The sequence below is a fragment of the Coregonus lavaretus genome (assembly GCF_964263955.1).
Source record: "Coregonus lavaretus genome assembly, contig: HAP1_SCAFFOLD_435, whole genome shotgun sequence".
Lineage (NCBI taxonomy): Eukaryota > Metazoa > Chordata > Actinopteri > Salmoniformes > Salmonidae > Coregonus > Coregonus lavaretus.
In genome coordinates, this window is record NW_028163374.1 from 366,059 (window position 1) to 390,118 (window position 24,060).

The following is a 24,060-nucleotide window of genomic DNA, read 5'->3' on the forward strand; positions in this document are numbered from 1 at the left end:
GTTGTCTAATCTAGCTGTATTGCCTGTTGTCTAATCTAGCTGTATGGCCTGTTGTCTAATCTAGCTGTATGGCCTGTTGTCTAATATAGTTGTATTGCCTGTTGTCTAATCTAGCTGTATGGCCTGTTGTCTAATCTAGCTGTATGGCCTGTTGTCTAATCTAGTTGTATGGCCTGTTGTCTAATCTAGCTGTATGGCCTGTTATCTAATCTAGCTGTATGGCCTGTTGTCTAATCTAGTTGTATGGCCTGTTGTCTAATCTAGTTGTATTGCCTGTTGTCTAATCTAGTTGTATGGCCTGTTGTCTAATCTAGTTGTATGGCCTGTTGTCTAATCTAGTTGTATGGCCTGTTGTCTAATCTAGTTGTATGGCCTGTTGTCTAATCTAGTTGTATGGCCTGTTGTCTAATCTAGTGGTGTTGTCTAATCTAGCTGTATGGCCTGTTGTCTAATCTAGTTGTATGGCCTGTTGTCTAATCTAGTTGTATGGCCTGTTGTCTAATCTAGTGGTGTTGTCTAATCTAGCTGTATGGCCTGTTGTCTAATCTAGTTGTATGGCCTGTTGTCTAATCTAGTTGTATGGCCTGTTGTCTAATCTAGTTGTATGGCCTGTTGTCTAATCTAGTTGTATGGCCTGTTGTCTAATCTAGTTGTATGGCCTGTTGTCTAATCTAGTGGTGTTGTCTAATCTAGCTGTATGGCCTGTTGTCTAATCTAGTTGTATGGCCTGTTGTCTAATCTAGTGGTGTTGTCTAATCTAGCTGTATGGCCTGTTGTCTAATCTAGCTGTATGGCCTGTTGTCTAATCTAGTTGTATGGCCTGTTGTCTAATCTAGCTGTATGGCCTGTTGTCTAATCTAGTGGTGTTGTCTAATCTAGCTGTATGGCCTGTTGTCTAATCTAGTTGTATGGCCTGTTGTCTAATCTAGTGGTGTTGTCTAATATAGCTGTATGGCCTGTTGTCTAATCTAGTTGTATGGCCTGTTGTCTAATCTAGTTGTATGGCCTGTTGTCTAATCTAGTTGTATTGCCTGTTGTCTAATCTAGTGGTGTTGTCTAATCTAGTTGTATGGCCTGTTGTCTAATCTAGTGGTGTTGTCTAATCTAGCTGTATGGCCTGTTGTCTAATCTAGTGGTGTTGTCTAATCTAGTTGTATGGCCTGTTGTCTAATCTAGTGGTGTTGTCTAATCTAGTTGTATGGCCTGTTGTCTAATCTAGTGGTGTTGTCTAATATAGCTGTATGGCCTGTTGTCTAATCTAGTTGTATGGCCTGTTGTCTAATCTAGTTGTATGGCCTGTTGTCTAATCTAGTTGTATGGCCTGTTGTCTAATCTAGTTGTATTGCCTGTTGTCTAATCTAGTTGTATGGCCTGTTGTCTAATCTAGTGGTGTTGTCTAATCTAGCTGTATGGCCTGTTGTCTAATCTAGTGGTGTTGTCTAATCTAGTTGTATGGCCTGTTGTCTAATCTAGTGGTGTTGTCTAATCTAGTTGTATGGCCTGTTGTCTAATCTAGTGGTGTTGTCTAATATAGCTGTATGGCCTGTTGTCTAATCTACATTTACATTTACATTTTAGTCATTTAGCAGACGCTCTTATCCAGAGCGACTTACAGTTAGTGAATACATATTTTTTTTTTTTTCATACTGGCCCCCCGTGGGAATCAAACCCACAACCCTGGCGTTGCAAACGCCATGCTCTATCAACTGAGCTACATCCCTGCCGGCCATTCCCTCCCCTACCCTGGACGACGCTGGGCCAATTGTGCGCCGCCCATGAGTCTCCCGGTCGCGGCCGGCTGCGACAGAGCCTGGATTCGAACCAGGTTCTCTAGTGGCACAGTTAGCACTGCGATGCAGTGCCTTAGACCACTGCGCCACTCAGGAGTCTAATCTACCTGTATGGCCTGTTGTCTAATCTAGTGGTGTTGTCTAATCTAGCTGTATGGCCTGTTGTCTAATCTAGTGGTGTTGTCTAATCTAGCTGTATGGCCTGTTGTCTAATCTAGCTGTATGGCCTGTTGTCTAATCTAGTGGTGTTGTCTAATCTAGCTGTATGGCCTGTTGTCTAATCTAGTTGTATGGCCTGTTGTCTAATCTAGCTGTATGGCCTGTTATCTAATCTAGTGGTGTTGTCTAATCTAGCTGTATGGCCTGTTGTCTAATCTAGCTGTATGGCCTGTTGTCTAATCTAGTGGTGTTGTCTAATCTAGCTGTATGGCCTGTTGTAAAATCTAGTTGTATGGCCTGTTGTCTAATCTAGTGGTGTTGTCTAATCTAGCTGTATGGCCTGTTGTCTAATCTAGCTGTATGGCCTGTTGTCTAATCTAGTTGTATGGCCTGTTGTCTAATCTAGCTGTATTGCCTGTTGTATAATCTAGTTGTATGGCCTGTTGTCTAATCTAGTTGTATGGCCTGTTGTCTAATCTAGCTGTATGGCCTGTTGTATAATCTAGCTGTATGGCCTGTTGTATAATCTAGTTGTATGGCCTGTTGTCTAATCTAGCTGTATGGCCTGTTGTCTAATCTAGTTGTATGGCCTGTTGTCTAATCTAGTTGTATGGCCTGTTGTCTAATCTAGTTGTATTGCCTGTTGTCTAATCTAGTTGTATGGCCTGTTGTCTAATCTAGTTGTATGGCCTGTTGTCTAATATAGTTGTATGGCCTGTTGTCTAATCTAGCTGTATGGCCTGTTGTCTAATCTAGTTGTATGGCCTGTTGTCTAATCTAGCTGTATGGCCTGTTGTCTAATCTAGTTGTATGGCCTGTTGTCTAATCTAGTTGTATGGCCTGTTGTCTAATCTAGTTGTATTGCCTGTTGTCTAATCTAGTTGTATGGCCTGTTGTCTAATCTAGTGGTGTTGTCTAATCTAGCTGTATGGCCTGTTGTCTAATCTAGTGGTGTTGTCTAATCTAGTTGTATGGCCTGTTGTCTAATCTAGTGGTGTTGTCTAATCTAGTTGTATGGCCTGTTGTCTAATCTAGTGGTGTTGTCTAATATAGCTGTATGGCCTGTTGTCTAATCTAGTTGTATGGCCTGTTGTCTAATCTAGTTGTATGGCCTGTTGTCTAATCTAGTTGTATGGCCTGTTGTCTAATCTAGTTGTATTGCCTGTTGTCTAATCTAGTTGTATGGCCTGTTGTCTAATCTAGTTGTATGGCCTGTTGTCTAATCTAGTTGTATGGCCTGTTGTCTAATCTAGTTGTATGGCCTGTTGTCTAATCTAGTTGTATGGCCTTTTGTCTAATCTAGCTGTATGGCCTGTTGTCTAATCTAGTTGTATGGCCTGTTGTCTAATCTAGTTGTATGGCCTGTTGTCCAATATAGCTGTATTGCCTGTTGTCTAATCTAGTTCTATGGCCTGTTGTCTAATCTAGCTGTATGGCATGTTGTCTAATCTAGCTGTATGGCCTGTTGTCTAATCTAGTTGTATGGCCTGTTGTCTAATCTAGTTGTATGGCCTGTTGTCTAATCTAGCTGTATGGCCTGTTGTCTAATCTAGTGGTGTTGTATAATCTAGTTGTATGGCCTGTTGTCTAATCTAGTTGTATTGCCTGTTGTCTAATCTAGCTGTATTGCCTGTTGTCTAATCTAGCTGTATGGCCTGTTGTCTAATCTAGCTGTATGGCCTGTTGTCTAATATAGTTGTATTGCCTGTTGTCTAATCTAGCTGTATGGCCTGTTGTCTAATCTAGCTGTATGGCCTGTTGTCTAATCTAGTTGTATGGCCTGTTGTCTAATCTAGCTGTATGGCCTGTTGTCTAATCTAGCTGTATGGCCTTTTGTCTAATCTAGTTGTATGGCCTGTTGTCTAATCTAGTTGTATTGCCTGTTGTCTAATCTAGTTGTATGGCCTGTTGTCTAATCTAGTTGTATGGCCTGTTGTCTAATCTAGTTGTATGGCCTGTTGTCTAATCTAGTTGTATGGCCTGTTGTCTAATCTAGTTGTATGGCCTGTTGTCTAATCTAGTTGTATGGCCTGTTGTCTAATCTAGTTGTATGGCCTGTTGTCTAATCTAGTGGTGTTGTCTAATCTAGCTGTATGGCCTGTTGTCTAATCTAGTTGTATGGCCTGTTGTCTAATCTAGTTGTATGGCCTGTTGTCTAATCTAGTTGTATGGCCTGTTGTCTAATCTAGTTGTATGGCCTGTTGTCTAATCTAGTTGTATGGCCTGTTGTCTAATCTAGTGGTGTTGTCTAATCTAGCTGTATGGCCTGTTGTCTAATCTAGTTGTATGGCCTGTTGTCTAATCTAGTTGTATGGCCTGTTGTCTAATCTAGTGGTGTTGTCTAATCTAGCTGTATGGCCTGTTGTCTAATCTAGCTGTATGGCCTGTTGTCTAATCTAGTTGTATGGCCTGTTGTCTAATCTAGCTGTATGGCCTGTTGTCTAATCTAGTGGTGTTGTCTAATCTAGCTGTATGGCCTGTTGTCTAATCTAGTTGTATGGCCTGTTGTCTAATCTAGTGGTGTTGTCTAATATAGCTGTATGGCCTGTTGTCTAATCTAGTTGTATGGCCTGTTGTCTAATCTAGTTGTATGGCCTGTTGTCTAATCTAGTTGTATTGCCTGTTGTCTAATCTAGTGGTGTTGTCTAATCTAGTTGTATGGCCTGTTGTCTAATCTAGTGGTGTTGTCTAATCTAGCTGTATGGCCTGTTGTCTAATCTAGTGGTGTTGTCTAATCTAGTTGTATGGCCTGTTGTCTAATCTAGTGGTGTTGTCTAATCTAGTTGTATGGCCTGTTGTCTAATCTAGTGGTGTTGTCTAATATAGCTGTATGGCCTGTTGTCTAATCTAGTTGTATGGCCTGTTGTCTAATCTAGTTGTATGGCCTGTTGTCTAATCTAGTTGTATGGCCTGTTGTCTAATCTAGTTGTATTGCCTGTTGTCTAATCTAGTTGTATGGCCTGTTGTCTAATCTAGTGGTGTTGTCTAATCTAGCTGTATGGCCTGTTGTCTAATCTAGTGGTGTTGTCTAATCTAGTTGTATGGCCTGTTGTCTAATCTAGTGGTGTTGTCTAATCTAGTTGTATGGCCTGTTGTCTAATCTAGTGGTGTTGTCTAATATAGCTGTATGGCCTGTTGTCTAATCTAGTTGTATGGCCTGTTGTCTAATCTAGTTGTATGGCCTGTTGTCTAATCTAGTTGTATGGCCTGTTGTCTAATCTAGCTGTATGGCCTGTTGTCTAATCTAGTTGTATGGCCTGTTGTCTAATCTAGTTGTATGGCCTGTTGTCTAATCTAGCTGTATGGCCTGTTGTCTAATCTAGTGGTGTTGTATAATCTAGTTGTATGGCCTGTTGCCTAATCTAGTTGTATGGCCTGTTGTCTAATCTAGTTGTATGGCCTGTTGTCTAATCTAGCTGTATGGCCTGTTGTCTAATATAGTTGTATTGCCTGTTGTCTAATCTAGTTGTATGGCCTGTTGTATAATCTAGCTGTATGGCCTGTTGTCTAATCTAGCTGTATGGCCTGTTGTATAATCTAGCTGTATGGCCTGTTGTCTAATCTAGTTGTATGGCCTGTTGTCTAATCTAGTTGTATGGCCTGTTGTCTAATATAGTTGTATTGCCTGTTGTCTAATCTAGCTGTATGGCCTGTTGTCTAATCTAGCTGTATGGCCTGTTGTCTAATCTAGTTGTATGGCCTGTTGTCTAATCTAGTTGTATGGCCTGTTGTCTAATCTAGCTGTATGGCCTGTTGTCTAATCTAGTTGTATAGCCTGTTGTCTAATCTAGCTGTATGGCCTGTTGTCTAATCTAGTGGTGTTGTCTAATCTAGTTGTATTGCCTGTTGTATAATCTAGTTGTATGGCCTGTTGTCTAATCTAGTTGTATGGCCTGTTGTCTAATCTAGTTGTATGGCCTGTTGTCTAATCTAGTTGTATTGCCTGTTGTCTAATCTAGCTGTATGGCCTGTTGTCTAATCTAGTTGTATAGCCTGTTGTCTAATCTAGCTGTATGGCCTGTTGTCTAATCTAGTGGTGTTGTCTAATCTAGTTGTATTGCCTGTTGTATAATCTAGTTGTATGGCCTGTTGTCTAATCTAGTTGTATGGCCTGTTGTCTAATCTAGTGGTGTTGTCTAATCTAGCTGTATGGCTTGTTGTCTAATCTAGTGGTGTTGTATAATCTAGTTGTATGGCCTGTTGTCTAATCTAGTTGTATTGCCTGTTGTCTAATCTAGCTGTATTGCCTGTTGTCTAATCTAGCTGTATGGCCTGTTGTCTAATCTAGCTGTATGGCCTGTTGTCTAATATAGTTGTATTGCCTGTTGTCTAATCTAGCTGTATGGCCTGTTGTCTAATCTAGCTGTATGGCCTGTTGTCTAATCTAGTTGTATGGCCTGTTGTCTAATCTAGCTGTATGGCCTGTTGTCTAATCTAGCTGTATGGCCTGTTGTCTAATCTAGTTGTATGGCCTGTTGTCTAATCTAGTTGTATTGCCTGTTGTCTAATCTAGTTGTATGGCCTGTTGTCTAATCTAGTTGTATGGCCTGTTGTCTAATCTAGTTGTATTGCCTGTTGTCTAATCTAGTTGTATGGCCTGTTGTCTAATCTAGTTGTATGGCCTGTTGTCTAATATAGTTGTATGGCCTGTTGTCTAATCTAGCTGTATGGCCTGTTGTCTAATCTAGTTGTATGGCCTGTTGTCTAATCTAGCTGTATGGCCTGTTGTCTAATCTAGTTGTATGGCCTGTTGTCTAATCTAGTTGTATGGCCTGTTGTCTAATCTAGTTGTATTGCCTGTTGTCTAATCTAGTTGTATGGCCTGTTGTCTAATCTAGTGGTGTTGTCTAATCTAGCTGTATGGCCTGTTGTCTAATCTAGTGGTGTTGTCTAATCTAGTTGTATGGCCTGTTGTCTAATCTAGTGGTGTTGTCTAATCTAGTTGTATGGCCTGTTGTCTAATCTAGTGGTGTTGTCTAATATAGCTGTATGGCCTGTTGTCTAATCTAGTTGTATGGCCTGTTGTCTAATCTAGTTGTATGGCCTGTTGTCTAATCTAGTTGTATGGCCTGTTGTCTAATCTAGTTGTATTGCCTGTTGTCTAATCTAGTTGTATGGCCTGTTGTCTAATCTAGTTGTATGGCCTGTTGTCTAATCTAGTTGTATGGCCTGTTGTCTAATCTAGTTGTATGGCCTGTTGTCTAATCTAGTTGTATGGCCTTTTGTCTAATCTAGCTGTATGGCCTGTTGTCTAATCTAGTTGTATGGCCTGTTGTCTAATCTAGTTGTATGGCCTGTTGTCCAATATAGCTGTATTGCCTGTTGTCTAATCTAGTTCTATGGCCTGTTGTCTAATCTAGCTGTATGGCCTGTTGTCTAATCTAGCTGTATGGCCTGTTGTCTAATCTAGTTGTATGGCCTGTTGTCTAATCTAGTTGTATGGCCTGTTGTCTAATCTAGCTGTATGGCCTGTTGTCTAATCTAGTGGTGTTGTATAATCTAGTTGTATGGCCTGTTGTCTAATCTAGTTGTATTGCCTGTTGTCTAATCTAGCTGTATTGCCTGTTGTCTAATCTAGCTGTATGGCCTGTTGTCTAATCTAGCTGTATGGCCTGTTGTCTAATATAGTTGTATTGCCTGTTGTCTAATCTAGCTGTATGGCCTGTTGTCTAATCTAGCTGTATGGCCTGTTGTCTAATCTAGTTGTATGGCCTGTTGTCTAATCTAGCTGTATGGCCTGTTGTCTAATCTAGCTGTATGGCCTGTTGTCTAATCTAGTTGTATGGCCTGTTGTCTAATCTAGTTGTATTGCCTGTTGTCTAATCTAGTTGTATGGCCTGTTGTCTAATCTAGTTGTATGGCCTGTTGTCTAATCTAGTTGTATGGCCTGTTGTCTAATCTAGTTGTATGGCCTGTTGTCTAATCTAGTTGTATGGCCTGTTGTCTAATCTAGTGGTGTTGTTTAATCTAGCTGTATGGCCTGTTGTCTAATCTAGTTGTATGGCCTGTTGTCTAATCTAGTTGTATGGCCTGTTGTCTAATCTAGTGGTGTTGTCTAATCTAGCTGTATGGCCTGTTGTCTAATCTAGTTGTATGGCCTGTTGTCTAATCTAGTTGTATGGCCTGTTGTCTAATCTAGTTGTATGGCCTGTTGTCTAATCTAGTTGTATGGCCTGTTGTCTAATCTAGTTGTATGGCCTGTTGTCTAATCTAGTGGTGTTGTCTAATCTAGCTGTATGGCCTGTTGTCTAATCTAGTTGTATGGCCTGTTGTCTAATCTAGTTGTATGGCCTGTTGTCTAATCTAGTGGTGTTGTCTAATCTAGCTGTATGGCCTGTTGTCTAATCTAGCTGTATGGCCTGTTGTCTAATCTAGTTGTATGGCCTGTTGTCTAATCTAGCTGTATGGCCTGTTGTCTAATCTAGTGGTGTTGTCTAATCTAGCTGTATGGCCTGTTGTCTAATCTAGTTGTATGGCCTGTTGTCTAATCTAGTGGTGTTGTCTAATATAGCTGTATGGCCTGTTGTCTAATCTAGTTGTATGGCCTGTTGTCTAATCTAGTTGTATGGCCTGTTGTCTAATCTAGTTGTATTGCCTGTTGTCTAATCTAGTGGTGTTGTCTAATCTAGTTGTATGGCCTGTTGTCTAATCTAGTGGTGTTGTCTAATCTAGCTGTATGGCCTGTTGTCTAATCTAGTGGTGTTGTCTAATCTAGTTGTATGGCCTGTTGTCTAATCTAGTGGTGTTGTCTAATCTAGTTGTATGGCCTGTTGTCTAATCTAGTGGTGTTGTCTAATATAGCTGTATGGCCTGTTGTCTAATCTAGTTGTATGGCCTGTTGTCTAATCTAGTTGTATGGCCTGTTGTCTAATCTAGTTGTATGGCCTGTTGTCTAATCTAGTTGTATTGCCTGTTGTCTAATCTAGTTGTATGGCCTGTTGTCTAATCTAGTGGTGTTGTCTAATCTAGCTGTATGGCCTGTTGTCTAATCTAGTGGTGTTGTCTAATCTAGTTGTATGGCCTGTTGTCTAATCTAGTGGTGTTGTCTAATCTAGTTGTATGGCCTGTTGTCTAATCTAGTGGTGTTGTCTAATATAGCTGTATGGCCTGTTGTCTAATCTAGTTGTATGGCCTGTTGTCTAATCTAGTTGTATGGCCTGTTGTCTAATCTAGTTGTATGGCCTGTTGTCTAATCTAGCTGTATGGCCTGTTGTCTAATCTAGTTGTATGGCCTGTTGTCTAATCTAGTTGTATGGCCTGTTGTCTAATCTAGCTGTATGGCCTGTTGTCTAATCTAGTGGTGTTGTATAATCTAGTTGTATGGCCTGTTGCCTAATCTAGTTGTATGGCCTGTTGTCTAATCTAGTTGTATGGCCTGTTGTCTAATCTAGCTGTATGGCCTGTTGTCTAATATAGTTGTATTGCCTGTTGTCTAATCTAGTTGTATGGCCTGTTGTATAATCTAGCTGTATGGCCTGTTGTCTAATCTAGTTGTATGGCCTGTTGTCTAATCTAGCTGTATGGCCTGTTGTATAATCTAGCTGTATGGCCTGTTGTCTAATCTAGTTGTATGGCCTGTTGTCTAATCTAGTTGTATGGCCTGTTGTCTAATATAGTTGTATTGCCTGTTGTCTAATCTAGCTGTATGGCCTGTTGTCTAATCTAGCTGTATGGCCTGTTGTCTAATCTAGTTGTATGGCCTGTTGTCTAATCTAGTTGTATGGCCTGTTGTCTAATCTAGCTGTATGGCCTGTTGTCTAATCTAGTTGTATAGCCTGTTGTCTAATCTAGCTGTATGGCCTGTTGTCTAATCTAGTGGTGTTGTCTAATCTAGTTGTATTGCCTGTTGTATAATCTAGTTGTATGGCCTGTTGTCTAATCTAGTTGTATGGCCTGTTGTCTAATCTAGTTGTATGGCCTGTTGTCTAATCTAGTTGTATTGCCTGTTGTCTAATCTAGCTGTATGGCCTGTTGTCTAATCTAGTTGTATAGCCTGTTGTCTAATCTAGCTGTATGGCCTGTTGTCTAATCTAGTGGTGTTGTCTAATCTAGTTGTATTGCCTGTTGTATAATCTAGTTGTATGGCCTGTTGTCTAATCTAGTTGTATGGCCTGTTGTCTAATCTAGTGGTGTTGTCTAATCTAGCTGTATGGCTTGTTGTCTAATCTAGTGGTGTTGTATAATCTAGTTGTATGGCCTGTTGTCTAATCTAGTTGTATTGCCTGTTGTCTAATCTAGCTGTATTGCCTGTTGTCTAATCTAGCTGTATGGCCTGTTGTCTAATCTAGCTGTATGGCCTGTTGTCTAATATAGTTGTATTGCCTGTTGTCTAATCTAGCTGTATGGCCTGTTGTCTAATCTAGCTGTATGGCCTGTTGTCTAATCTAGTTGTATGGCCTGTTGTCTAATCTAGCTGTATGGCCTGTTGTCTAATCTAGCTGTATGGCCTGTTGTCTAATCTAGTTGTATGGCCTGTTGTCTAATCTAGTTGTATTGCCTGTTGTCTAATCTAGTTGTATGGCCTGTTGTCTAATCTAGTTGTATGGCCTGTTGTCTAATCTAGTTGTATGGCCTGTTGTCTAATCTAGTTGTATGGCCTGTTGTCTAATCTAGTTGTATGGCCTGTTGTCTAATCTAGTGGTGTTGTTTAATCTAGCTGTATGGCCTGTTGTCTAATCTAGTTGTATGGCCTGTTGTCTAATCTAGTTGTATGGCCTGTTGTCTAATCTAGTGGTGTTGTCTAATCTAGCTGTATGGCCTGTTGTCTAATCTAGTTGTATGGCCTGTTGTCTAATCTAGTTGTATGGCCTGTTGTCTAATCTAGTTGTATGGCCTGTTGTCTAATCTAGTTGTATGGCCTGTTGTCTAATCTAGTTGTATGGCCTGTTGTCTAATCTAGTGGTGTTGTCTAATCTAGCTGTATGGCCTGTTGTCTAATCTAGTTGTATGGCCTGTTGTCTAATCTAGTTGTATGGCCTGTTGTCTAATCTAGTGGTGTTGTCTAATCTAGCTGTATGGCCTGTTGTCTAATCTAGCTGTATGGCCTGTTGTCTAATCTAGTTGTATGGCCTGTTGTCTAATCTAGCTGTATGGCCTGTTGTCTAATCTAGTGGTGTTGTCTAATCTAGCTGTATGGCCTGTTGTCTAATCTAGTTGTATGGCCTGTTGTCTAATCTAGTGGTGTTGTCTAATATAGCTGTATGGCCTGTTGTCTAATCTAGTTGTATGGCCTGTTGTCTAATCTAGTTGTATGGCCTGTTGTCTAATCTAGTTGTATTGCCTGTTGTCTAATCTAGTGGTGTTGTCTAATCTAGTTGTATGGCCTGTTGTCTAATCTAGTGGTGTTGTCTAATCTAGCTGTATGGCCTGTTGTCTAATCTAGTGGTGTTGTCTAATCTAGTTGTATGGCCTGTTGTCTAATCTAGTGGTGTTGTCTAATCTAGTTGTATGGCCTGTTGTCTAATCTAGTGGTGTTGTCTAATATAGCTGTATGGCCTGTTGTCTAATCTAGTTGTATGGCCTGTTGTCTAATCTAGTTGTATGGCCTGTTGTCTAATCTAGTTGTATGGCCTGTTGTCTAATCTAGTTGTATTGCCTGTTGTCTAATCTAGTTGTATGGCCTGTTGTCTAATCTAGTGGTGTTGTCTAATCTAGCTGTATGGCCTGTTGTCTAATCTAGTGGTGTTGTCTAATCTAGTTGTATGGCCTGTTGTCTAATCTAGTGGTGTTGTCTAATCTAGTTGTATGGCCTGTTGTCTAATCTAGTGGTGTTGTCTAATATAGCTGTATGGCCTGTTGTCTAATCTAGTTGTATGGCCTGTTGTCTAATCTAGTTGTATGGCCTGTTGTCTAATCTAGTTGTATGGCCTGTTGTCTAATCTAGCTGTATGGCCTGTTGTCTAATCTAGTTGTATGGCCTGTTGTCTAATCTAGTTGTATGGCCTGTTGTCTAATCTAGCTGTATGGCCTGTTGTCTAATCTAGTGGTGTTGTATAATCTAGTTGTATGGCCTGTTGCCTAATCTAGTTGTATGGCCTGTTGTCTAATCTAGTTGTATGGCCTGTTGTCTAATCTAGCTGTATGGCCTGTTGTCTAATATAGTTGTATTGCCTGTTGTATAATCTAGTTGTATGGCCTGTTGTCTAATCTAGTTGTATGGCCTGTTGTCTAATCTAGTTGTATGGCCTGTTGTCTAATATAGTTGTATTGCCTGTTGTCTAATCTAGCTGTATGGCCTGTTGTCTAATCTAGCTGTATGGCCTGTTGTCTAATCTAGTTGTATGGCCTGTTGTCTAATCTAGTTGTATGGCCTGTTGTCTAATCTAGCTGTATGGCCTGTTGTCTAATCTAGTTGTATAGCCTGTTGTCTAATCTAGCTGTATGGCCTGTTGTCTAATCTAGTGGTGTTGTCTAATCTAGTTGTATTGCCTGTTGTATAATCTAGTTGTATGGCCTGTTGTCTAATCTAGTTGTATGGCCTGTTGTCTAATCTAGTTGTATGGCCTGTTGTCTAATCTAGTTGTATTGCCTGTTGTCTAATCTAGCTGTATGGCCTGTTGTCTAATCTAGTTGTATAGCCTGTTGTCTAATCTAGCTGTATGGCCTGTTGTCTAATCTAGTGGTGTTGTATAATCTAGTTGTATGGCCTGTTGTCTAATCTAGTTGTATGGCCTGTTGTCTAATCTAGTGGTGTTGTCTAATCTAGCTGTATTGCCTGTTGTCTAATCTAGTTGTATGGCCTGTTGTCTAATCTAGTTGTATGGCCTGTTGTCTAATCTAGCTGTATGGCCTGTTGTCTAATCTAGTTGTATGGCCTGTTGTATAATCTAGTTGTATGGCCTGTTGTCTAATCTAGTGGTGTTGTCTAATCTAGTTGTATGGCCTGTTGTCTAATCTAGCTGTATTGCCTGTTGTCTAATCTAGTTGTATGGCCTGTTGTCTAATCTAGTTGTATGGCCTGTTGTCTAATCTAGCTGTATGGCCTGTTGTCTAATCTAGTTGTATGGCCTGTTGTCTAATCTAGTTGTATGGCCTGTTGTCTAATCTAGCTGTATGGCCTGTTGTCTAATCTAGTTGTATGGCCTGTTGTCTAATCTAGTGGTGTTGTATAATCTAGTTGTATGGCCTGTTGTCTAATCTAGCTGTATGGCCTGTTGTCTAATCTAGCTGTATGGCCTGTTGTATAATCTAGTTGTATGGCCTGTTGTCTAATCTAGTTGTATGGCCTGTTGTCTAATCTAGTGGTGTTGTATAATGTAGTTGTATGGCCTGTTGTCTAATCTAGCTGTATGGCCTGTTGTCTAATCTAGTTGTATGGCCTGTTGTATAATCTAGTTGTATGGCCTGTTGTCTAATCTAGCTGTATGGCCTGTTGTCTAATCTAGTTGTATGGCCTGTTGTCTAATCTAGTGGTGTTGTCTAATCTAGTTGTATTGCCTGTTGTCTAATCTAGTTGTATGGCCTGTTGTCTAATCTAGTTGTATTGCCTGTTGTCTAATCTAGCTGTATGGCCTGTTGTCTAATCTAGCTGTATGGCCTGTTGTCTAATCTAGCTGTATGGCCTGTTGTCTAATCTAGTTGTATGGCCTGTTGTCTAATCTAGTTGTATGGCCTGTTGTCTAATCTAGTTGTATGGCCTGTTGTCTAATCTAGTGGTGTTGTATAATCTAGTTGTATGGCCTGTTGTCTAATCTAGCTGTATGGCCTGTTGTCTAATCTAGCTGTATGGCCTGTTGTCTAATCTAGTTGTATTGCCTGTTGTATAATCTAGGTGTATGGCCTGTTGTCTAATCTAGCTGTATGGCCTGTTGTCTAATCTAGTGGTGTTGTCTAATCTAGTTGTATGGCCTGTTGTCTAATCTAGTTGTATGGCCTGTTGTCTAATCTAGTGGTGTTGTCTAATCTAGTTGTATGGCCTGTTGTCTAATCTAGTTGTATGGCCTGTTGTCTAATCTAGCTGTATGGCCTGTTGTCTAATCTAGCTGTATGGCCTGTTGTCTAATCTAGCTGTATGGCCTGTTGTCTAATCTAGTGGTGTTGTCTAATCTAGCTGTATGGCCTGTTGTCTAATCTAGTTGTATGGCCTGTTGTCTAATCTAGTGGTGTTGTCTAATCTAGCTGTATGGCCTGTTGTCTAATCTAGTTGTATGGCCTGTTGTCTAATCTAGTTGTATGGCCTGTTGTCTAATATAGCTGTATGGCCTGTTGTCTAATCTAGTTGTATGGCCTGTTGTCTAATCTAGTGGTGTTGTCTAATCTAGCTGTATGGCCTGTTGTCTAATCTAGTGGTGTTGTCTAATCTAGTTGTATGGCCTGTTGTCTAATCTAGTGGTGTTGTCTAATCTAGCTGTATGGCCTGTTGTCTAATCTAGCTGTATGGCCTGTTGTCTAATCTAGCTGTATGGCCTGTTGTCTAATATAGTTGTATTGCCTGTTGTCTAATCTAGCTGTATGGCCTGTTGTCTAATCTAGCTGTATGGCCTGTTGTCTAATCTAGTTGTATGGCCTGTTGTCTAATCTAGCTGTATGGCCTGTTGTCTAATCTAGCTGTATGGCCTGTTGTCTAATCTAGTTGTATGGCCTGTTGTCTAATCTAGTTGTATTGCCTGTTGTCTAATCTAGTTGTATGGCCTGTTGTCTAATCTAGTTGTATGGCCTGTTGTCTAATCTAGTTGTATGGCCTGTTGTCTAATCTAGTTGTATGGCCTGTTGTCTAATCTAGTTGTATGGCCTGTTGTCTAATCTAGTGGTGTTGTTTAATCTAGCTGTATGGCCTGTTGTCTAATCTAGTTGTATGGCCTGTTGTCTAATCTAGTTGTATGGCCTGTTGTCTAATCTAGTGGTGTTGTCTAATCTAGCTGTATGGCCTGTTGTCTAATCTAGTTGTATGGCCTGTTGTCTAATCTAGTTGTATGGCCTGTTGTCTAATCTAGTTGTATGGCCTGTTGTCTAATCTAGTTGTATGGCCTGTTGTCTAATCTAGTTGTATGGCCTGTTGTCTAATCTAGTGGTGTTGTCTAATCTAGCTGTATGGCCTGTTGTCTAATCTAGTTGTATGGCCTGTTGTCTAATCTAGTTGTATGGCCTGTTGTCTAATCTAGTGGTGTTGTCTAATCTAGCTGTATGGCCTGTTGTCTAATCTAGCTGTATGGCCTGTTGTCTAATCTAGTTGTATGGCCTGTTGTCTAATCTAGCTGTATGGCCTGTTGTCTAATCTAGTGGTGTTGTCTAATCTAGCTGTATGGCCTGTTGTCTAATCTAGTTGTATGGCCTGTTGTCTAATCTAGTGGTGTTGTCTAATATAGCTGTATGGCCTGTTGTCTAATCTAGTTGTATGGCCTGTTGTCTAATCTAGTTGTATGGCCTGTTGTCTAATCTAGTTGTATTGCCTGTTGTCTAATCTAGTGGTGTTGTCTAATCTAGTTGTATGGCCTGTTGTCTAATCTAGTGGTGTTGTCTAATCTAGCTGTATGGCCTGTTGTCTAATCTAGTGGTGTTGTCTAATCTAGTTGTATGGCCTGTTGTCTAATCTAGTGGTGTTGTCTAATCTAGTTGTATGGCCTGTTGTCTAATCTAGTGGTGTTGTCTAATATAGCTGTATGGCCTGTTGTCTAATCTAGTTGTATGGCCTGTTGTCTAATCTAGTTGTATGGCCTGTTGTCTAATCTAGTTGTATGGCCTGTTGTCTAATCTAGTTGTATTGCCTGTTGTCTAATCTAGTTGTATGGCCTGTTGTCTAATCTAGTGGTGTTGTCTAATCTAGCTGTATGGCCTGTTGTCTAATCTAGTGGTGTTGTCTAATCTAGTTGTATGGCCTGTTGTCTAATCTAGTGGTGTTGTCTAATCTAGTTGTATGGCCTGTTGTCTAATCTAGTGGTGTTGTCTAATATAGCTGTATGGCCTGTTGTCTAATCTAGTTGTATGGCCTGTTGTCTAATCTAGTTGTATGGCCTGTTGTCTAATCTAGTTGTATGGCCTGTTGTCTAATCTAGCTGTATGGCCTGTTGTCTAATCTAGTTGTATGGCCTGTTGTCTAATCTAGTTGTATGGCCTGTTGTCTAATCTAGCTGTATGGCCTGTTGTCTAATCTAGTGGTGTTGTATAATCTAGTTGTATGGCCTGTTGCCTAATCTAGTTGTATGGCCTGTTGTCTAATCTAGTTGTATGGCCTGTTGTCTAATCTAGCTGTATGGCCTGTTGTCTAATATAGTTGTATTGCCTGTTGTATAATCTAGTTGTATGGCCTGTTGTCTAATCTAGTTGTATGGCCTGTTGTCTAATCTAGTTGTATGGCCTGTTGTCTAATATAGTTGTATTGCCTGTTGTCTAATCTAGCTGTATGGCCTGTTGTCTAATCTAGCTGTATGGCCTGTTGTCTAATCTAGTTGTATGGCCTGTTGTCTAATCTAGTTGTATGGCCTGTTGTCTAATCTAGCTGTATGGCCTGTTGTCTAATCTAGTTGTATAGCCTGTTGTCTAATCTAGCTGTATGGCCTGTTGTCTAATCTAGTGGTGTTGTCTAATCTAGTTGTATTGCCTGTTGTATAATCTAGTTGTATGGCCTGTTGTCTAATCTAGTTGTATGGCCTGTTGTCTAATCTAGTTGTATGGCCTGTTGTCTAATCTAGTTGTATTGCCTGTTGTCTAATCTAGCTGTATGGCCTGTTGTCTAATCTAGTTGTATAGCCTGTTGTCTAATCTAGCTGTATGGCCTGTTGTCTAATCTAGTGGTGTTGTATAATCTAGTTGTATGGCCTGTTGTCTAATCTAGTTGTATGGCCTGTTGTCTAATCTAGTGGTGTTGTCTAATCTAGCTGTATTGCCTGTTGTCTAATCTAGTTGTATGGCCTGTTGTCTAATCTAGTTGTATGGCCTGTTGTCTAATCTAGCTGTATGGCCTGTTGTCTAATCTAGTTGTATGGCCTGTTGTATAATCTAGTTGTATGGCCTGTTGTCTAATCTAGTGGTGTTGTCTAATCTAGTTGTATGGCCTGTTGTCTAATCTAGCTGTATTGCCTGTTGTCTAATCTAGTTGTATGGCCTGTTGTCTAATCTAGTTGTATGGCCTGTTGTCTAATCTAGCTGTATGGCCTGTTGTCTAATCTAGTTGTATGGCCTGTTGTCTAATCTAGTTGTATGGCCTGTTGTCTAATCTAGCTGTATGGCCTGTTGTCTAATCTAGTTGTATGGCCTGTTGTCTAATCTAGTGGTGTTGTATAATCTAGTTGTATGGCCTGTTGTCTAATCTAGCTGTATGGCCTGTTGTCTAATCTAGCTGTATGGCCTGTTGTATAATCTAGTTGTATGGCCTGTTGTCTAATCTAGTTGTATGGCCTGTTGTCTAATCTAGTGGTGTTGTATAATGTAGTTGTATGGCCTGTTGTCTAATCTAGCTGTATGGCCTGTTGTCTAATCTAGTTGTATGGCCTGTTGTATAATCTAGTTGTATGGCCTGTTGTCTAATCTAGCTGTATGGCCTGTTGTCTAATCTAGTTGTATGGCCTGTTGTCTAATCTAGTGGTGTTGTCTAATCTAGTTGTATTGCCTGTTGTCTAATCTAGTTGTATGGCCTGTTGTCTAATCTAGTTGTATTGCCTGTTGTCTAATCTAGCTGTATGGCCTGTTGTCTAATCTAGCTGTATGGCCTGTTGTCTAATCTAGCTGTATGGCCTGTTGTCTAATCTAGTTGTATGGCCTGTTGTCTAATCTAGTTGTATGGCCTGTTGTCTAATCTAGTTGTATGGCCTGTTGTCTAATCTAGTGGTGTTGTATAATCTAGTTGTATGGCCTGTTGTCTAATCTAGCTGTATGGCCTGTTGTCTAATCTAGCTGTATGGCCTGTTGTCTAATCTAGTTGTATTGCCTGTTGTATAATCTAGGTGTATGGCCTGTTGTCTAATCTAGCTGTATGGCCTGTTGTCTAATCTAGTGGTGTTGTCTAATCTAGTTGTATGGCCTGTTGTCTAATCTAGTTGTATGGCCTGTTGTCTAATCTAGTGGTGTTGTCTAATCTAGTTGTATGGCCTGTTGTCTAATCTAGTTGTATGGCCTGTTGTCTAATCTAGCTGTATGGCCTGTTGTCTAATCTAGCTGTATGGCCTGTTGTCTAATCTAGCTGTATGGCCTGTTGTCTAATCTAGTGGTGTTGTCTAATCTAGCTGTATGGCCTGTTGTCTAATCTAGTTGTATGGCCTGTTGTCTAATCTAGTGGTGTTGTCTAATCTAGCTGTATGGCCTGTTGTCTAATCTAGTTGTATGGCCTGTTGTCTAATCTAGTTGTATGGCCTGTTGTCTAATATAGCTGTATGGCCTGTTGTCTAATCTAGTTGTATGGCCTGTTGTCTAATCTAGTGGTGTTGTCTAATCTAGCTGTATGGCCTGTTGTCTAATCTAGTGGTGTTGTCTAATCTAGTTGTATGGCCTGTTGTCTAATCTAGTGGTGTTGTCTAATCTAGCTGTATGGCCTGTTGTCTAATCTAGCTGTATGGCCTGTTGTCTAATCTAGTGGTGTTGTCTAATCTAGTTGTATGGCCTGTTGTCTAATCTAGTTGTATGGCCTGTTGTCTAATCTAGCTGTATGGCCTGTTGTCTAATCTAGCTGTATGGCCTGTTGTCTAATCTAGTTGTAGTGTCTGTTGTCTAATCTAGCTGTATGGCCTGTTGTCTAATCTAGCTGTATGGCCTGTTGTCTAATCTAGTGGTGTTGTCTAATCTAGTTGTATGGCCTGTTGTCTAATCTAGCTGTATGGCCTGTTGTCTAATATAGCTGTATGGCCTGTTGTCTAATCTAGCTGTATGGCCTGTTGTCTAATCTAGTTGTAGTGTCTGTTGTCTAATCTAGCTGTATGGCCTGTTGTCTAATCTAGTTGTAGTGTCTGTTGTCTAATCTAGCTGTATGGCCTGTTGTCTAATCTAGTTGTATGGCCTGTTGTCTAATCTAGTTGTATGGCCTGTTGTCTAATCTAGCTGTATGGCCTGTTGTCTAATCTAGCTGTATTGCCTGTTGTCTAATCTAGTTATATGGCCTGTTGTCTAATCTAGCTGTATGGCCTGTTGTCTAATCTAGCTGTATTGCCTGTTGTCTAATCTAGTTGTATGGCCTGTTGTATAATCTAGTTGTATTGCCTGTTGTCTAATCTAGTGGTGTTGTCTAATCTAGCTGTATGGCCTGTTGTCTAATCTAGTTGTATGGCCTGTTGTCTAATCTAGCTGTATGGCCTGTTATCTAATCTAGTTGTAGTGTCTGTTGTCTAATCTAGTTGTATTGCCTGTTGTCTAATCTAGTTGTAGTGTCTGTTGTCTAATCTAGTTGTATGGCCTGTTGTCTAATCTAGTTGTATGGCCTGTTGTCTAATCTAGCTGTATGGCCTGTTGTCTAATCTAGTTGTATGGCCTGTTGTCTAATCTAGTGGTGTTGTCTAATCTAGTTGTATGGCCTGTTGTCTAATCTAGTTGTATGGCCTGTTGTCTAATCTAGTTGTATGGCCTGTTGTCTAATCTAGTTGTATGGCCTGTTGTCTAATCTAGTTGTATGGCCTGTTGTCTAATCTAGTTGTAGTGTCTGTTGTCTAATCTAGTTGTATGGCCTGTTGTCTAATCTAGTTGTATGGCCTGTTGTCTAATCTAGTTGTATGGCCTGTTGTCTAATCTAGTTGTATGGCCTGTTGTCTAATCTAGTGGTGTTGTCTAATCTAGTTGTATGGCCTGTTGTCTAATCTAGCTGTATGGCCTGTTGTCTAATCTAGCTGTATGGCCTGTTGTCTAATCTAGTGGTGTTGTCTAATCTAGTTGTATGGCCTGTTGTCTAATCTAGTTGTATGGCCTGTTGTCTAATCTAGTTGTATGGCCTGTTGTCTAATCTAGTTGTATGGCCTGTTGTCTAATCTAGCTGTATGGCCTGTTGTCTAATCTAGTTGTATGGCCTGTTGTCTAATCTAGCTGTATGGCCTGTTGTCTAATCTAGTGGTGTTGTCTAATCTAGCTGTATGGCCTGTTGTCTAATCTAGTGGTGTTGTCTAATCTAGCTGTATGGCCTGTTGTCTAATCTAGTTGTATGGCCTGTTGTCTAATCTAGCTGTATGGCCTGTTGTCTAATCTAGTTGTATGGCCTGTTGTCTAATCTAGTTGTATGGCCTGTTGTCTAATCTAGTTGTATGGCCTGTTGTCTAATCTAGCTGTATGGCCTGTTGTCTAATCTAGCTGTATGGCCTGTTGTCTAATCTAGTTGTATGGCCTGTTGTCTAATCTAGTTGTATGGCCTGTTGTCTAATCTAGTTGTATGGCCTGTTGTCTAATCTAGCTGTATGGCCTGTTGTCTAATCTAGCTGTATGGCCTGTTGTCTAATCTAGTTGTATTGCCTGTTGTCTAATCTAGCTGAATGGCCTGTTGTCTAATCTAGTTGTATGGCCTGTTGTCTAATCTAGTTGTATGGCCTGTTGTCTAATCTAGTTGTATGGCCTGTTGTCTAATCTAGCTGTATGGCCTGTTGTCTAATCTAGCTGTATGGCCTGTTGTCTAATCTAGTTGTATTGCCTGTTGTCTAATCTAGCTGTATGGCCTGTTGTCTAATATAGCTGTATGGCCTGTTGTCTAATCTAGCTGTATGGCCTGTTGTCTAATCTAGTTGTATGGCCTGTTGTCTAATCTAGTGGTGTTGTCTAATCTAGCTGTATGGCCTGTTGTCTAATCTAGTGGTGTTGTCTAATCTAGTTGTATGGCCTGTTGTCTAATCTAGTGGTGTTGTCTAATCTAGCTGTATGGCCTGTTGTCTAATCTAGCTGTATGGCCTGTTGTCTAATCTAGTGGTGTTGTCTAATCTAGTTGTATGGCCTGTTGTCTAATCTAGTTGTATGGCCTGTTGTCTAATCTAGCTGTATGGCCTGTTGTCTAATCTAGCTGTATGGCCTGTTGTCTAATCTAGTTGTAGTGTCTGTTGTCTAATCTAGCTGTATGGCCTGTTGTCTAATCTAGCTGTATGGCCTGTTGTCTAATCTAGTGGTGTTGTCTAATCTAGTTGTATGGCCTGTTGTCTAATCTAGCTGTATGGCCTGTTGTCTAATATAGCTGTATGGCCTGTTGTCTAATCTAGCTGTATGGCCTGTTGTCTAATCTAGTTGTAGTGTCTGTTGTCTAATCTAGCTGTATGGCCTGTTGTCTAATCTAGTTGTAGTGTCTGTTGTCTAATCTAGCTGTATGGCCTGTTGTCTAATCTAGTTGTATGGCCTGTTGTCTAATCTAGTTGTATGGCCTGTTGTCTAATCTAGTTGTATGGCCTGTTGTATAATCTAGTTGTATGGCCTGTTGTATAATCTAGCTGTATGGCCTGTTGTCTAATCTAGCTGTATGGCCTGTTGTCTAATCTAGTGGTGTTGTCTAATATAGCTGTATGGCCTGTTGTCTAATCTAGTGGTGTTGTCTAATCTAGTTGTATGGCCTGTTGTCTAATCTAGTTGTATTGCCTGTTGTCTAATCTAGCTGTATGGCCTGTTGTCTAATCTAGTTGTATGGCCTGTTGTCTAATCTAGCGCTGTTGTTTAATCTAGCGCTGTCGTCTGTCTAATCTAGCGGTGTCGTCTGTCTAATCTAGCGGTGTCGTCTGTCTAATCTAATCTAGCGGTGTCGTCTGTCTAATCTAGCGCTGTCGTCTGTCTAATCTAGCGCTGTCGTCTGTCTAATCTAATCTAGCGCTGTCGTCTGTCTAATCTAGCGGTGTCGTCTGTCTAATCTAATCTAGCAGTGTCGTCTGTCTAATCTAATCTAGCGCTGTCGTCTGTCTAATCTAGCGGTGTCGTCTGTCTAATCTAATCTAGCGCTGTCGTCTGTCTAATCTAGCGGTGTCGTCTGTCTAATCTAATCTAGCGGTGTCGTCTGTCTAATCTAATCTAGCGGTGTCGTCTGTCTAATCTAGCGGTGTCGTCTGTCTAATCTAGCGGTGTCGTCTGTTGTGTTTCAGGACTACTGGAAGTGCTCGAAGTGTGAGGAGTTGAACCCTCCCCTGCCCCGTAACTGCAACCGCTGCTGGAAGCTAAGAAAGGAATGGTTTCCCCAGTCTGACAGCAACTCTGCTATCACCACCACCACCACCACCACGGCCCCCAACCTCAAACCTTTGTCCCCCAAGCCTTCCCCAGCCCCGACAGAGACAGACGAGACCGAGGCTGAAGGACTGGATGACCCAGACGGGAAGAGAGCCCGGTCGCCCCTTCCCCTCCTCAAAGACTCCCAGGAATTGGTGTCCGTCTCTGGCCCCGATTCCAAAGACTCAGCCTGCTCCTCCCAGCCCTCCACCTCTTCTTCTTCTTCCAGTGGTGTAGGATCAGGCTCGTCCTCTAGCGCCCCCTTCAGCCAGGAAGTGATGGCACCAGACCTGGAGCGCTTCAACAGCCAGGAGGCTCACCTCCCCGCCAGCTGCCTGGAGCCCTGCGTCATCTGTCAGACCAGGCCCAAGAACGGCTGCATTGTACACGGACGCACCGGACACCTCATTGCCTGTTACACCTGCGCCAAGAAACTGAAGAAGAGGAACAAGCTGTGTCCAGTCTGCAGGGAGCCCATCCAGTCCGTCGTCTTCATTTATCTCAGCTGAGGACGGCTATCGGCTAGACTGGCTTGCATCCCAAATAGAAGTCTATTCCCTATGTAGTGCACTACTTTCAACCATGGCCCATAGGGCTCCGGTCAAAAGTAGTGCACTATATAGGGAATAGGGTGCCATTCTCTGGTCTAAAGTAGTGCACTATATAGGGAATAGGGTGCCGTTTAGGATGTAACCTATAGCTACACCCACTCCCTGATCCAAAACACCATACCTCAGAATTAATAAATGTGTATATATGTTTCATTGTTTATTTGGAAGTGGTTTTATTTCTGAACGGTCTGAGTGTCTTGACTCTACCAAGCAAGGTGCCAGTTGTTGATTTGTGATGGATTTATAGTGATAATAATCTCCTGATGTGTTCTATCTAGGGTTTCAAATGGATCAAATTCTGTTAGCAGTGATATATTCACTTTATTTTATTAGTTTGATTTGAATAAAGTATGTCTATCAAAATAACACTTATATATTGGGAACTATGGTCGTTTTTGTTGTTTTATTTTTCACCTAGTCTTCCCTCTATCCTGCACAGATGATTTTGATAATGATAGTCTTATAATTGGATCTATAATGATATGGGGTAAATCTATGTGAAAGTCAACGTTCACCGGCAGAAAGAGACATTTGTTGTTTGTTGTTGCCGAGGGGACTACTTTTCATTAAATCTCAGCAAACATGCCCTATTCCCTTTATAGTGCACTACTATTGACCAGGGCCCTTGGGGTGCCATTTGGGCTGCACGCTTAACACTGAAGCGCTGCTACTTTCTCAAGTCTCAACCCGGGCAAGCCAACTGACTGAAGTTAAACATTTAAGGCTGTCGTTATGCCGTTGGAGCGCTGAAGAGACCTTTGAATGATATTAAAATCAGGTTTTGATTTGTGTGGGCTGACGTGTTTTTGGTTTGACGTGTTTCGGCGTACAATTGGCCCAGCGTCGTCCGGGTTTGGCCAGGGGTAGGCCGTCATTGTAAATAAGAATTTGTTCTTGTTAAATAAAGGTTAAATAATGAATGTGGTAATTTGCTCTTATGCTAATGATCTAACTTTTTACCTTTGTGTAAAGCGTTATTCCATTAACAATGTGTGATCTACATTACATATACACAAAAGTATGTGGACACTTTCACATTTGTGGATTCGGCCATTTCAGCCACACCCGTTGCTGACAGGTGTATACAAATCGAGCACACCGCCATGCAATCTCCATAAAAACAAACGTTGGCAGTAGAATGGCCTTACTGAAGAGCTCCGCGACTTTCAACGTGGCACCGTCACAGGATGCCACCTTTCCAACAAGTCAGTTCGCCATGCTAGAGCTGGCCTTGTCAACTGTAAGTGCTGTTATTGTGGAGTGGAAATGTCTAGGAGCAACAACGGCTCAGCCGCGAAGTGGTAGGCCACACAAGCTCACAGAACGGGACCGCCGAGTGCTGAAGCGCGTAGCGAGTAAAAATCGTCTGTCCTCGGTTGCATCACTCACTACCGAGTTCCAAACTGCCTCTGGAAGCAGCGTCA

General features: G+C 41.2%; 1 protein-coding gene across 1 annotated transcript in view; it reads left to right on the forward strand.

Annotated features, from left to right (window-relative positions):
• Positions 1–23,556, forward strand: part of LOC311118194 (E3 ubiquitin-protein ligase Mdm2-like) — a 63,542-nt gene extending 39,986 nt beyond the window's left edge. Inside the window, exon 8 of the mRNA XM_084193046.1 lies at positions 21,902–23,556. Coding sequence (XP_084049172.1) covers positions 21,902–22,534 — 633 coding nt within the window. The 3' untranslated portion in view covers positions 22,535–23,556. The remainder of the gene's footprint in view (positions 1–21,901) is intronic.
• Positions 23,557–24,060: the final 504 nt, after the last annotated feature.